The following is a 15,475-nucleotide window of genomic DNA, read 5'->3' as shown; positions in this document are numbered from 1 at the left end:
TCTTCGGCGCTCAGCTTTCTTTACAGTCCAACACTCACATCCATATGTGACTACTGGAAAAACCATAGCTTTGACTAGACAGAACTGTGTCAGCAAAGCAATATCTCTGCTTTTTAATATGCTTTCTAGGTTGGTCATAGCTTTTCTTATAAGGAGCAAGTGTCTTTTAAATTCATGGCTGCAGTCACCATCTACAGTGATTCTGGAGCCCCCCAAAATAAAGTCTGTCACTGTTTCCATTGTTTCCCCATCTGTTTGCCATGAGCTGATGGAACTGGATGCCATGATCTTCGGTTTTTGAATGCTGAGTTTTAAGTCAGCTTTTTCACTCTCCTCTTTCACCTTCATCAAGAGGTTCTTTAGTTCCTCTTCACTTTCTGCCATTAGAGTGGTATCATCTGCATATATGAGGTTGTTAATATTTCTCCTGGCAATCTTGATTCGAACTTGTGCATCATCTAGCCCAGCATTTCACATGATGTACTCTTTATATAAGTTAAATATGCAGGTGACAATACACAGCCTTGACATACTCCTTTCCTGATTGGGAACCAGTCTGTTGTTCCATGTCCAGTTCTAACTGTTGCTTTGTGAGTTGCATCCAAATTTCTCAGGAGGCAGGTAAGGTGGTCTGGTATTCCCATCTCTTGAAGAATTTTTCAGTTTGTTGTGATCTACACAATCAAAGGCTTTGGTGTAATCAATAAAGTAGAAGTAGATGTTTTCCTGGAACTCTCTTGCTTTTTCGATGATCCAACGGATGTTGGCGATTTGATCTCTGGTTTCTCTGCCTTTTCTAAATCGAGCTTGAACATTCGGAAGTTCACAGTTCACGTACTATTGAAGCTTGGCTTGGGAGAATTTTGAGCATTACTTTGCTAGCATGTGAGATGATTGCAATTGTGTGGTAGTCTGAACATTCTTTGGCCTTGCCTTTCTTTGGGATTGGGCCATTATGCAAACCTTTTGAATCTCAGTACTGTCATCTGTGGGGGCTTCCCAGGAGGCGCAGTGGCAAACAAGCCACCTCCCAAGGCAGGAGAGGCAAAAGACACAGATGTGATCCCTGGTGGGGAAGATCCCCTGGAGGAGGAAATGGCAATCCACTTCAGTATTCTTCCTTGGAGACTCCAATGGACAGAGGAGCCTGGTGGGCTACAGTCCATGGGGTCACAAAGAATCAGACAGGACTGAACGACTGAGCACACGCACACACACATGGTCATCTATAAACTAGGCATTTTTCTCCTATAGTTGCTGTGAGGATAAAGAATAAACCAAAGTGCTCATATTTAGTCATGGGTAGTAAGGACTGTCATCCTACTCTTCTTCACCTTTCACCACCATCACCACCAACTCAAGAGAACAAAGGATCCAAGATTCTGAGCCGTTAGTCAACCATCACAAGGATTCTAAAGATTCTGTTGCTAAGCCTAGAAGAACAAGTAAATTCTGAAAACGCGAGCTTCCAAGATGGAATTCTCAGTAGGACTCTGCTTCTAGAAAAGTTCTTAGCAAAGAAAAAAGGGCAAATACTGCCCATGAACATTGGGCAAACCCCAAACACTCTTCTCACCACTGCCAGCCAGGGTGAGAGTTCCATGAGCCTCTCAGAAGTTTCCAGTGACCCTTCCTATACTACCAAATGGTTATTACAAATATGTTAGTCCCACAAAGTCCCAAGAAGAAAAATCCATCTTCTTACCAAATCAAATCAGCTATTACCCTTAGTGCTTCATCCCTTCCTGAGCCCACTGGGCTACTAGCCCTGTCTTTCACTGAGGCGGTCCAAGTGGAATACAGCAAAGCCAGACTGCTTGGGTTCAAATCCTGATCTCACCACTGTTTTGCTCTGTGACCTTAGGCAAGTTACTTAGTCTCTCTGTGCTCCACTTCCTTCACTTACAAAAGGATAATAATAATAGTACTGATGCTAAGAGGTATAATACGTGGTCCATGCTCAATAAACTCAGCAGCATGCATGTGGTCAGAAGCCACATCTTTGGGACCTGGGCTCCTTGGGGGCTTGTCACAGTCACTACTTTTCCAAGAACAGACTTTCTCTTTTAGGAGACATAAGCCAATAGCCTGGGCAGAACCACAGGCCAAAGAAGGAGGTGGTACCAGGGGAACTCCAGAACCAAGACAGCCACAGACCATGGCTGGCCGCGAGAGGCTCAGGTGCGGGCGGAGGGAGGGGGCTGTGATGAGACGCACCCCCACCAAGGAGCCAGCTCATGGCCACTCCCAGGGGTTTGCAGGCGACACAGGCTTCTTCCTTGGGCAGCTGTCAAGCTAGTGTCATCTTCTCTTACCCTCAGTTTCCCCATGTCCTAAATGAAGGCCATGGATTTCCAGGTCTTCCCAGGACCGAGGTGGAGGGAAGGCTGGGTAAGAGCTGAGGAACACAGGCTTCCTGTCCATTCACAGCACTCAAGGTCTCAGTACCCCCCCCAGCCCCTCACCGCACACACCTCCCAGCACAGGGCCTTCTTCTTCCGGAGGGGCCAGCACAAAACCAAGAAAGAGGGAAGTGCTTAAAGTTCTGTTTTGTGTGGCGGGAGGGAGAAAGGGTCAAGTAGCCGGTCTCAGCACCATTTCCCTTTCCCAGGAGGACCTTGCTCATAGAAGGCGAGTGAAGGGAGGAGAAATAAAGACTGTAAGAGGGTCTCCATCACTGGACAGACATTCCCTGTGTTCCGGAGGCAGGCCACACACCTATACACCAGGCTGCACCTTATAAAGGGCTTGCATGTAAATTACCCCTTTTAAAAGCCTGTAACATGCATATCATTTTTATAACATAGAAACTGAGGCATAGAGATATTAGGTAACATCTCTGAGATCACCTGGAGAGAAAGCAGTGGCACCAGGTCTTGGCTCCACATTAAACATTCCTGTCACCACGTCACAGGTGGCTCTGGCTATAATTCACCTACCCTGGTCCTTCAAGCCTTAGTCAGACACCCTCCTAAGTGGCCCCTCAGCTTTTCCAGACCCAGTTCTTGCCATGAAGAATCAAATATCTCTGTGCTACACTATGGTATCACTGACTCAATGGACATGAGTTTGAGCAAACTCTGGCAGATAGTGAATGACAGAGAAGCCTGGCAGAGACTGTGTGGCTGGGCTCTCCCTCAGGACTACTGCCCAGGGCCTGGCACTTGCTCTGTCGATGGGCACCTAATAACTATCTGTCATGTGGATGACCAACTAACAAAGAGAGGAGACCCTGAGAATAACCAGAAGTGCAGAGTCTGGCCCCCGAGACATCTGATTTTGACCCCACCAAATCTGCTCTCCCAATCCTTGTCTCTGCATGCCGAGGGGACACTGAGTCTCACCTGGGCAACACCGACTTGAGAAAGAACCCAGGACTCCTTCCAAGCAGCTGCCTGGCCACCATGTAAGGTTCGACTGGGGCCAAGACACCCAGTGAGGCAGGCTTCCCAGTTATCGTCAGTGTCCATGATAACTGACATCCGTGCCCCTACTCTCATGCAGGCTGGGCTCACGGTCCCCAGACAGGACATGTACATCAGGTCTCTGCAAACACTGGGGAACATATAGGTGACCACCTCCCACTTAATAGTAATAGGATCAGGTGGAGGGCGCTGGGGCCAGAGTCATCAGCCTTGGGAAGGAGGCAGCCAGATCCAAGCATCACCAAACAGAACCTTTCTCCCTCCACGAAGGGATGGAAGTGGCCAGGAGAAAGGAGCTCAAAAGCAACAGCACTCCTGAGGGACTCAGCGTGACCCGGACTGGCTCTGCTGACGCAGAGGACAAGCCCAGGGGCAGCTGCTGCGCTCCTGGTCGGAAGAGCCAAGGCAGAGTCCGCAGACCCTGGCTGCAAACACGGCAGGGTGATCCAGAGGGTGAGAGAGCTGGGGAGGCATGAAGCAGGAAGGTACAAGGGGAGACTTCCTGGAGAAACTGAAATGAGCTTTGGGCACAGCAAGCTACTTTCTTCAGGACAGTGTTAAGCAACTGCTCAGTCATGTCTGACTCTTGGCCACCCCATGGACTATAGCCCACCAGGCTCCTCTGTGCATGGGATTCGCTGGGCAAGAATACTGGAGTGGGTAAAAAAAAAAAGAATACTGGAGTGGGTAGCCATTTCCTTCTCCAAAGGATCTTCCCATCCCAGGGATTGAACCTGGGTTTCCTGCATTGTAGGCAGATTCTTTGCTGTCTGGGGAACCAGGGGAGCCCAGAGTCACATCTAATTTTCATGCACATCTCTTAGCATGGCTCTCAAGAGCATAAGGGCCTCCAGGGAAATAACCAGATCTTATTTGTCTTTGAGAGCCCAGCCCAAGACCAGGACATGGTACTGCCGGTTCCAAGGAGGTTGGCGGGAGGAAAGATGGAAAAAACGGCAGAACTGACATGGAGAGTGGATGAGCTTCACGGAAGGTGAGAAATGAAGAGGCACCAAAGGGGAAGGAAGTGAGGGCTGACGGGTGGCCGTGGGAGCTCAAAGGCCAGTGTGGCGTGTGGGCAGTGTCAGCTGGAGAGGGTCCCTGGAAGGGAAGTAAGGAAGTGGGAGAGAAGAAAAACAGTCCTGAAATAACACCACCAGACAGCAGGCTCTCTGCTGAGAACGCAGGACTCTAGAGCCCCTATAACAGGCAATTATCAGGGATTCGCAAACATGGGAATTACGGAAAGGAAACAGAGGCAGGCCACTCGGCTGCATCAGCCACCAGCAGGGCAGACAATTGGCCACAGACCCCAGCCTCCAGACTGGGTGCTGAGTCCTGCTTCCTCCCGCACGGGGTGGACAAGTGGAGAAAACAGAGTGCGCACCTCAGGTGCGATTGGTGGCTCAGCGCACCAGGGCAGACCCAGAATCCAGTCTTTGGCAAGCTCCCTCAGTCCGCACGCCCCTGGGGAAACGGACTGGTCCGTGAGACCTCCCGAATCAGGCCCAATGCAGGCCCAGCCGCCGAGCGCGGGCCAGTAGAGACTCTCACTGGCCCCAGGATCCCGGGAGAGAGGGGGACAGGCCCCTGTTTGCAGAGCCCCGAACAGCTTCTGCCTCTCAGCAGCCCTCAGCACCGGTGACCTGGTGTGCAGGGGACGCTAGGGGCCCCCACTACAGGGAGGTGGAGGCCTGGCTGCCAGTCCTGCCTGGGCACTGACACCGAGAGTGACATTTTACTGCCATCTGTAAAGAAACTTAACAACCCATTTCCACTCTCTATGGTAAGATTTAATGTTTCCAAGTTCCCGACTCATTAGAAAAGACCGTGAGGCTGGGAAAGATTGAAGGCAGAAAAGGGGTGGGGGGGCGCGACAGAGGATGAGACGGTTGGTTGGCATCACCACTGACATGAGTTTGAGCAAACTCCAGGAGATGGAGAAGGACAAGGAAGCCTGGTGTGCTGCAGTCCATGGGGTCGCAAAGAGTCAGACACAACGGAGCGGGACAGAGCGACGGAACAACAGCAACAAAGATTCTTTCCGCCAAATGAGAGCTCCCTGTTTCAGGGTCTCCGACAGGTTCAAGACACAGGTTCCCACTTCCTTCCCAAAGGGCGCCATCCGCTTTCCGAGAAGACCAATCAAGCCCCACCCTGGAGTCCTAAGCTCCAGTTTCTACGGCAACCGAAGCTCTGGGCTCCCGGTTGCCTTCTGCCTGGGGGGCTTAGATGCCTTCTGACCAGCAAGACAAGAGCAAATTCCCGCAGCGGCCAAGGATTCCAGAACGCCAGAGCGGCCTGGAAACTTCCCTCCCTTGCCCAAACCCCCGCTCGCAGCCTGCGCCGCGGCTTCCTTCCCGAGGCGCACGGACAGCGCGGAGATAACCAGATGCAGAGACGAGCCCACTTCCAGGCCAGGGAACGGCCCGGGGTTGGGGTGGAGGAGAGGACCGGGGGAGGGGACTGCGGGGCTGAGCCGAAGGTCCGGCCAGGCACCCGCCAAGCAGGAAATTCCACCTGTCCGGCCGGCGCCGCGGTCACAAACCGGCAGCGCAGCGGCTCCCTCGGCCGAGACAAGCGCGGCGCTGCCGGTTCCCCGGTCCCCCTGGTCCCCCCGGCGCCCAAGCCCCCCCCCGATTCCCCTGCCCCCCGGCCGCCCCCCGGAGCCCCCCGACCCCCGAGCCCCCGCGCGTCCCGCCTCGACGGCGCCCGCGCCGCCCACCTCCGGCCGCGAGCTGTACTTGAGTCCAGCGCCGAGGCCACCGGAGCCTCCTGCGCCCCTGCGCTCCCTCTCGCTCTTCATGGTCCCGGAGGCCGTGGGGCTCTGGCCATCGCCGGGGGGCCGGGGCCGGGGCGCGGGATGGGCCTCCTTCAGGTCGCAGGCCCAGCGCTCCGGCCGCCCAGGCTCCGCCCGGCCCTTCCTGTCGCGCGCAGGTAGTTTCAGGGTGTGGCTCCCAGGTCGCCCCGCCCCGACCTCGGCGCCGCCGCACCTTCCCGGCCCGTGCTCGCCCCGCCCACTCCTCCCCCGCCCCCCACTCCTGCCCCATCTCTGCCCCCTCCCCTCCCCATTCTCTGCCCCCACCCCATCCCCGCCCCCACCCACCGGGCTCGCGGCCGCCTCCTCCCCTGGGGAACCGGGAAGCGCGGCCACCTCCCGGAGGCTGACTACCTGCCCGGTGGTGGCCCTCGGCTCGAACAGGCCCACGGGAAGGAACGAGCGATGGCGAAACTTAACCCCCCTGCCCTCCTCCTCACCTAGAAGTGGCCCTTTCCGCTGGAAGACAGTCGCCCAGCCGCCTCTTGGAGGCCCGCCACGATTTCCCTCCGTCCCTGCCTCCCTCCATCTTCAAACTCTCCCCACCTTGCTCCACATCCAGGTCCCACGTAGAACCCTTCCAAACCCAAACAGAACTCAGAACCGCCCTTGGGGCAGCCTGCCGCTCCAGCCACTGCCCTCAGCTCCCTCCTGCCAGCAGCTGCCCGCCCAGCCCTCCCCAAGTTCTTCAACTCTGGGCCCTCTTCTCTGTCCCTGGCTCCATCACCCATCTGCAGCATCTGATACCCATACGGGCCTCCAATGCCCACCTTCCCTGGATTGTAGTCCTACTTTCTTGCCCCTAAATATCAAGGTTCCCAAAGCTCTCTTTTTCAGCCTCTTTTTCCTCTACACTTTCTCAGCAACTCATCTTGTGGTTTCAAGGAGGTAAATCTGGGATTTCCCTGGTGGTTCAGTGGCTAAGATTCAGGGGGCCAGGGTCAATCCCTGGTCAGGGAACTAGATCCCACATGCTGCAATTAAGACCTGGCGAAGCCAAATAAATATTTTTAAAAACTCACAAAGCCAACATGCCCTGCATTGTTAAAATAACTTAAAAATAAAAAGGAGGTAAGCCTGCCTTCCTAGCATTGACATCACAAAAGAGTGGCAATCTGGCATTAATAGTTCTTTGGGAACTTCTCCATGCTCTACTGGTATTACACAGTCAACAAGTAATACTGAGCACAGACTGTGTTTTGCTCTAGGTACTGGGAGACAAGAGTAAACAAAATAAAAGCCCTGCTTTGCAGCTAGGAAATGTCCTAGTCAAGGCTATGGTTTCTCCAGTAGTCATGTATGAATGTGAGAGTTGGGCTATAAAGAAAGCTGAGCCCCAAAGAACTGATGCTTTTGAACTGTGGTGTTGGAGAAGACTCTTGAGAGTCCCTTGGACTACAAGGAGATCCAACCAGTCAATCCTAAAGGAAATCAGTCCTGAATATTCATTGGAAGGACTGATGCTGAAGCTCCAATACTTTGGCCACCTATGTGAAGAACTGACTCATTTGAAAAGACCCTGATGCTGGGAAAGATTGATGGCAGGAGGAGAAGAGGACAGAGGATGAGATGGTTGGATGGCATCACCTACTCGATGGACCTGAGTTGGAGTAGGCTCAGGAGTTGATGATGGACAGAGAAGCCTGGCGTGCTGCAGTTCATGGGGTCTCAAAGAGTTGGACACGACTGAGCAACTGAACTAAACTGAACTGAACTTGCAGTCGGCAAGCTCCAAATGTCCTTCCCAGACTTGTTCATCTTGCACTGTTTCCTCCAGCTTTAATATGATCATTCTCCTAGGCTCCAAACCTGGGAATAATCTCTGACTCTCTACCCTCTTTTGCATCTCGTATGTAATTTGTTCCAGACCTCACCAAGTCTTTTTCTTAAGTGAGTGATGTGTAGTGTCCTCTCTTTCCTCTCCATTTAGAGGATCCCACTCCAAGCTCTTACCCACCGTTGCCTGGATTAGAAAGTGAAAGTGAAAGTCACTCAGTCGTGCCCAACTCTGTGCAACCCCCATGGACTATACAGTCAATGGAATTCGCAAGGTCAGAACACTGAAGTGGGTAGCCTTTCCCTCCTCCAGGGGATCTTCCCAAGCCAGGGATTGAACCCAGGTCTCCCGTATTGCAGGCAGATTCTTTTTGCCTGGATTAGTGTAAGAATCAAATGGAGAACGCACCCACCGTGTCCGTGGAGACAAGCCGTGCTGCTGCGCTCTGGCCTGAGGCGCCAGGGCACCTAGACAGGGAGGAGGTCAGCTCCATAGTCTGAGCCACTGTCCAGACAGTGGCCCAGACTATGAGCAAGAGGATCCCTTCAGCAGTAAATAAGATAAAACAACTTCTTAAAGATAAGCCTGAGGACTTTCCTGCTGGTCCGGTGGCTAAGACTTCACACCAACAGTACTGAGGATCCAGGTTCAATCCCTCGTCAGGAAACTAGATTCTACAAGCCACAACAGAAAAAGATCCTGCATGCCACAACTAAGATCTGGTACAGTCAAATATATATATATATATATATATATATATATATATATATATATATATATAATTTTTTTTTTTAAAGATAAGCCTGAACACATAGTTTTGAAAATTGGTGTCCCAACAAGGGGTTGTAATGGCCTTTCCTGCGTGCTAGAATATACAAAGACAAAAGGAAACTGTGACAAAGAAATTGTTCAAGATGGAGTCAGACTGTTCATCAAGAAGAAAGCACAGCTAGCACTCTTAGAAACAGAAACGGATGATGCTGAAGACACATTGTTTGTGTTCAATAACCCAAACATCAAAGGAAGGTGTGGCTACCGAGAAAGCTTAATATTTGACTCTTCAGGACTATGCAGTCTGTGAGCCCCAGGAGAACTGCAGAAGCTCCAAGGTTTATTGAAGAAACCACGTGACTATCACATGCTTAAGGTCTGCAGTATCTGGCCACCCTACAAGGAGAACAAAGTGATGCATTTTGAAAAAAAAAAAAATAATAATAAGCAAATGGATCTCCTGCCTCCAGTTTGGCCACCCTTTTATCTCTCCTACACATGGCAGTCAGATCACTCATCGTACATCGCAGCTCCTTTAAAACCCTCGGTGTTGGACTTCCCTGGCGGTCCAGTGGTTGGGAATCTGCCTGCCAATGCAGGGGACACAGGTTCAATCCCTGATCCAGGAAGATTCCACATGTCAAAGATTCCACAACTAAGTGTGCCTCAACTACTGAGCCCACAGAGAGCCCGAGAGCTGCAACAAAGACCAGCGCAGCCAGTAAATAAATAAATGAAGCCCACAGTGTCTCCTGGATCAAATCCTGGACCTCCTTGCCTGGCTGTCACAGTGTGACCTGTCTTCCTTTGCTAACTCACCTCCCAGCACTCCTACTGGAATCCCTTCTCGGCAGCCAGACTTCCCCACTATTGCACTCTTCCTAATGCTTCTCACCCACTGGAAGCCTTTCTCCTTCACAGACATCTCTGCACATCAGGAGAAAATCACCTGCACAACAATAGTCATTTGTATTCTTCACAGAATATTTGTAGGTCTCTGCCTTCTAGGCACAGGTTAGCATTTGCAGTTAGATGTGGCCATATGGCTAGCTGTGGGCAGGGAAATGACAAATAGCAAATGATACACACCTCTTCCTGGTAGGAGCATGAGGAGGCAATGCACAACCCCAAAGTCATCTAGGCAAGACCCCCATCACCCCACAGCGCAGTTGCAGTGAGCAGAGATAAATTGTGGTATGTATCACCTTTTCTTTGCATTTCTGTCAATGTCTTATGTACCTTTGAGTCCTCAGAGCCTAGCACACTGATTGGCACAGTAAATCATGTCCACTGAATAAGTAGCAAAAAAAAAAAATCTGCCACCTTCCACCGTATGAAGCATTCTAAAGCTAAATAGAAGATGTCAGAAAGTAATTTTCTGCATAGTGGGACAAAATCACCCACGGAATTTGTAGATGTACAAAGTAGGTGCTCTGCAGTTACCAGTGATGCAGTATTCTTCAGATAGGGTAGATGATCGAAAGTAACCCACCCAAGTAATGAAAAGGAGAGACACTCATGGCACTGAAACTGCTGCTCCACCCCCACCCCACACACAGAAGAAGCGTCTCCTGTTGTCTGCCAGGTTCCTTCAGCATCCCCTCTTACCTCATGGAGCTGTGAATGCCTTACACGTAGAAGGCGCCCAGTGCTGTCATTTGAATGCAATGTCCATGTGTGTGTTTACTGCAATCCCAGATTAAAAGAAGGTGATGCAGGGCCAAGAGCCTTCCCATGACACTGTGTCCTGTCAGCTTACTGACTGCACACCATGCATGTGACAGAGGAAGAAGTGTAACCACATATCCTAACACTAAACCCATGACATTTGAGGTCAGTGCCTCTGTTCCTAAATGGTACGTGAAAAAAGCCAAGAGCAGAAGCCTGATCTTCGTAATATGCTCACATGCTCATCAGTTTCATGGCCTCGTGCTTTCCTGCAGCCACGTTTAGAGACCTCTTACGTGGACCAGGAAAATCAAAACACCCTGGTGTGCAAGCTCTAGTTGAGAAGAGCTCCGGATTCTGGGGGAGCTGAGGGGGATAGATGAACTCTGCCTGTGACACCTTCATAGGAGTGACATTTGGGCTGAATTTGGATTTCACCGGGACAAGGAGAGATGGCAGGGTGGGGTGATAAGGGGAAGATGCCAGGAGGATGCGGTGTTGCTGTCAAGGTGAGGGGCGTGGGTGGGCTTCCTGCAGGGAGATGGCAGAATCCTTGTGGCCACCAGACAATGGTTATTTAGAATCTAGTGCATGTTTACCCTCCACAGGGAAGTAGGTGTCAAATACAGTCCTTGTTCTAGAAGGTTAGGATACATTCACAGACGAGGGCTCCCTAACTGGTTGACTCTGCTCTCCCCCACTCTTTTCAGACCTCCTTGAGTGCAAACTGGTCCTCACAGGAGTGGCAACTGCAGGCAGGCCTGGCATGATCTGCCTCACCTGGGTTTGCACCCGATCTCATCACCTTGAGCAGCAGAGCTCAAATGATTTTAAACTTGAGCTGGAGCTGCCTGACATGGCCCCCACTCCCTTCCACGCCATCATCCATTGAAGCCAATGTCTTTCAGCCTGTGGCCAGGTCCACACATGAACACACTATGGCCCCAGGGACGTTTGGGTGATTGGAGCAGCCATCTGAGGAGGCCCCCATGGACAGAGTCCCGGGGTCAGGAAGAGCAGGACTTACGGGGGAGGGGATGGCAGCTTTGGACACGGAGTGTTTGTGGGGGAAGAGAAAGGTGATGGTAGAGGCTGTGTGACACGGGTTCGAGTCTGGACACACCCCTTAGGAGCGTGAGAACATGGCTGTAGCCGACAGGCTGTCTGCTTTCAGGTTTCCTCTGTGACCATTTAGAAACAGACGCGCTTACCCACATGCATAATTTATGAGGATTAAAGCAAGCAGGTTTAGCGTCAGGATATGTGGTTACACTTCTTCCTCTGTCACACGCATGGTGTGCACTCAGTAAGCTGATGCGACACAGTGTCGGGGAAGGGTCTTGGCCTGCATCGCCTTCTCTCAGCCTGGAATCTCAGTAAATGCATGGCATGCGCATTGCATTCAAATGACAGCACTGGGTGCCTTCCATGTGCAAGCCATTCACAGCTCCATGAGATAAGAGGGGATACTGAAGGAGCCTGGGAGGTGGTATGAGACACCCCTTTTGTGGGCAGAGTCGGGGGGCAGCTTTCAGGGCCACGAGTGTCTCTTTTATGTTACTTCAGATCTGCCCATCTTAGTAATATTGGCTTCATCCGTTTAATGAAAAAATTGTGAAGACATCTCTGGGGACTCCCCTGGAGATCCAGTGGTTAAGACTCCAAAGTCACAGGTTTGATCCCTGCCTGGGAAATGAAGACCCCCGCATGCTGTGGGGGTCTTCAAAATAAATTAAGACAAAAATTGATGCCAAAAAAAAAAAAAATCCATGATGCAGGCACACACACACACACACACACACACACATACACACAAGACATCACTGACTTCCTTTTCTTTGTCCCACTCAGCCACAAGAAACAAATCGGTCAGTTTTACCCCCAAATGTATTTGGAATCTGTCTACTCCTCCATTTTTCTACTATGTCTCTCTATTCCAAGCCATTGTATTCTCCTTCCTGGACTACACATGACCTCCTGAAGCACTGCCTTCTTCCACTTGGTTCCACTCCAGCCCGTTGTGATGACAGATACATGGCGCTACATCTGCCACCTCTCAAAACACAAAGCGCCTGACTTCCCTGGTGGTGCAGTAGTGAAGAATCCACCGGCCAATGCAGGGGACATAGGTTCACCCCCTGGTCCAGGAATATCCCACATGCCACGGGGAAACTAACCCCACGAGCCCCCACTACTGAAGCCCGTGTGCCCTAGAGACTGTGCTCCGCAACAAAAGAAGCCACTGCAACGAGAAGCCCACTCACCACAGCTAGAGAGCAGCCCCCGCTCCACAGCTAGAGAGAAGCCGGAGCAGTAACGAAGCCCCAGCACTGCCAAAAATAAATAAATAAAAATTTTAAAAATAGTAATAAATTTTAAGAAACCCCACAAAGCTCCTGAGGGCCAGGATTGGTATCTGCTTGTTCCCCAGCTCATACTCAATAAATGTTTGTTAGATTATTGATTTACTTACTTTTATTCAGCATTCATTCAACACGTTTATTGTATATTTACAGCATGTTTGGTACTGCTCTAGCGTGGAGGATACAAGGGCCTATAGGAGGGAAAATGTTCCTTTTCAGAAACTGTTCCTACTGTCATGGGAGCTTACGTTGTAGTTGTGGGGGTCAGGGGGAGTAAACACTTAAAGAAGAAGATAATTTGATAGAGATACACGCTATGAAGTGTTAAATTATTTTAAAACTAAACGGATAAGTGAAAACATTTTCTGGTTTTATGTTGTCACTTAAAACTTTTTGTTGTTAAATGCAACACAAATATAGAAAACAGCATAAAATAAATACACAGTGTTCTGGATGACTCTCAGGCAACAGCATCTTGTCAACACAGCCCACCCTGAGCCTCCATGTGTGGTCCCCAAACAACCCCCCTTCCCCCGACTAGCTGTGATCCCACCTCTCTGGGGATTGCTTGCGTGTTTTTTTAGTGTGGTTTTTATCATGCAGGCTTGAATCTCTGCGCATCAGGGTTTAGTTTCAACCTGCTTTTGGTTTGTCTGTTTTGTTTCAAATATGTTTTTTTGGTCTCTTTTAATCTAGAGATTCCTTTTTTTCTTCCTTTACGATTTATTTACTAAAGAAATCAAACCATTTGTCCTGCAGACTTTCCACAGACAGGATTTTTGTGAATTGTCTTCTCCAATTGTTGTCTATTTAGTGAATTTCCTCTCCATTTGTATTTTCTACAAATTGTAGTATCTAGAGACTTGAGCTTCCCAGGTGGCTTAGTGGTAAAGAATCCTGCCAATGCTGGAGATGCAAGAGACACAGGTTCAATCCCTAGGTCTGGAAGATCCCCTGGAGGAAGAAATGGCAACCCACTCCAGTATTCTTGCCTGGAGAATCCCATGGACAGAGGAGCCTGGCGGGCTACAGTTCATGGGGTCACAAAGAGTCAGACACTACTGAAGTGAACAGAGGCTTAATCAGATAAAGGTTGGATTGTTTTTTGTTTTTTAATTAATTAGTTTTCTGGCTGCATTGCATGGCATGTAGGATCTTAGTTCCCCAACCAGGGATGGAACCTGCACCCTCTGCTGTGGAAGAGTCTCAACCACTGGACCTTCAGGGAAGTCCCAGTTTGATTGTTTTTTGGAGGGAAGATGCTTAATAGGTGGTGATGTGTCTTTCAAGTGAGGTCCATGCCTGACTATCCAAGTCTCAGTTTGATTGTTTTTTGGAGGGAAGATGCTTAATAGGTGGTGATGTATCTTTCAAGTGAGGTCCATGCCTGACTATCTCGTTCTGTTTTTCTAGTTCCATGCTTAGGTTCTAAATTCAGGAAGTGTAACCAGTAGTGTTTTAACTTATCATCCCTTGTTTATTTACATGCTGAAATACTTCTAAATAGGGAAATTTATCATCTATGTGGTTACCCGGTGGTAATGTTTCTACAGGAAGGGGAGAGTAAAGTCCTATTGTTGGTGGTCAGTCACCAAGTCAAGTTCAACTCTTTGTGACCCCATGGACTGCATGCCAGTCTTCCCTTACCCTTCACTATCTCCCAGAGTTTGCTCAGACTCACGTCCATTGAGTTGGTGATGCCATCCAATCATCTTATCCTCTGTCACGCTCTTCTCCTTCTGTCCTAAAGGCCTGACTCTCCCTCTACAGCAGTTTTCAAAATAATCAGTTCCCTAGCATCTTCCAAAGGAACCAATTGGTGTTTGCTTTGTTTTCGTATTATTATGACTTCTTGGATTTAAAAGTATTTGATATGTTTTGGTTCATTGCCATTTTTATGCTATTGATGTTCAAACTCTCCCCTCTGTGATCAGCAGGAATGTCTTCAAGTGAGTTCTGACTCATTTTTGATCCATTCTTCCTCATCTTTGATCATTCTTTGCTTTCTGGCCAGATATTTCAGATGCACCTTGTACATGCTCTGCCTATACATGCAATCAGCCATTTTTCCAAGACATCCTGTTGTCTTTTCATTGAGTTAGACAAGGCTGTGGTCCACGTGATCAGTTTGATTAGTTTTCTGTGATTGTGGTTTTCATTCTCTCCACCCTCTGACGAATAAGGATAAGAAGCTTATGGAAGCTTCCTGATGGGAAAGACTGACTGTGGGGGAAACAGTCTTGTTCTGATGGGCGGGGCCATGCTCAGTAAATCATTAATCCAATTTTCTGTTGATGGGTGAGGCTGTGTTCCCTCCCTGTTGTTTGACCTGAGACCAAACTATGGTGGAGGTAATGAACATAATGGCGACCTCCTTCAAAAGGTCCCCTTCACGCACTGCCACACTCAGTGGCCCTGCAGCAGGCCACCGCCAACCCACGCCTCTGCTGGAGACTCTTGGACACTCACAGGCAAGTCTGGGTCAGTCTCTTGTGGGGTCACTGCTCCTTTCTCCTTTCTCACTATGAACAAAGCTAGTGGAGGTGATGGAATTCCAGTTGAGCTATTTCAAATCCTAAAAGATGATGCTGTTAAAGTGCTGCATTCAATAGGCCAGCAAATTTGGAAAACTAAGCAGTGGCCACAGGACTGA

At 49.8% G+C, this 15,475-nt stretch overlaps 1 protein-coding gene across 2 annotated transcripts in view; it reads right to left on the bottom strand.

The window, feature by feature from the left end:
• Positions 1 to 10,547, bottom strand: part of ST14 (ST14 transmembrane serine protease matriptase) — a 41,477-nt gene extending 30,930 nt beyond the window's left edge. Inside the window, exon 1 of one of the 2 annotated variants that reach the window (XM_020874684.2) lies at positions 10,400 to 10,547. Coding sequence is in view for 1 of the 2 variants with exons in the window: in XM_070457414.1 (XP_070313515.1) it covers positions 6,151 to 6,231 (81 nt within the window). In the remaining variant the exon portion in view is untranslated. Of the gene's footprint in view, positions 1 to 6,150; positions 6,392 to 10,399 lie in introns of those variants that run through there. The other variant, XM_070457414.1, reaches the window with a different exon arrangement.
• Positions 10,548 to 15,475: the final 4,928 nt, after the last annotated feature.

Source organism: Odocoileus virginianus, chromosome 28, assembly GCF_023699985.2.
Source record: "Odocoileus virginianus isolate 20LAN1187 ecotype Illinois chromosome 28, Ovbor_1.2, whole genome shotgun sequence".
In the NCBI taxonomy this organism is placed as follows: domain Eukaryota; kingdom Metazoa; phylum Chordata; class Mammalia; order Artiodactyla; family Cervidae; genus Odocoileus; species Odocoileus virginianus.
Note: the sequence above shows the minus strand (reverse complement) of the source record. Positions and strands in the feature narration are given on the sequence as shown.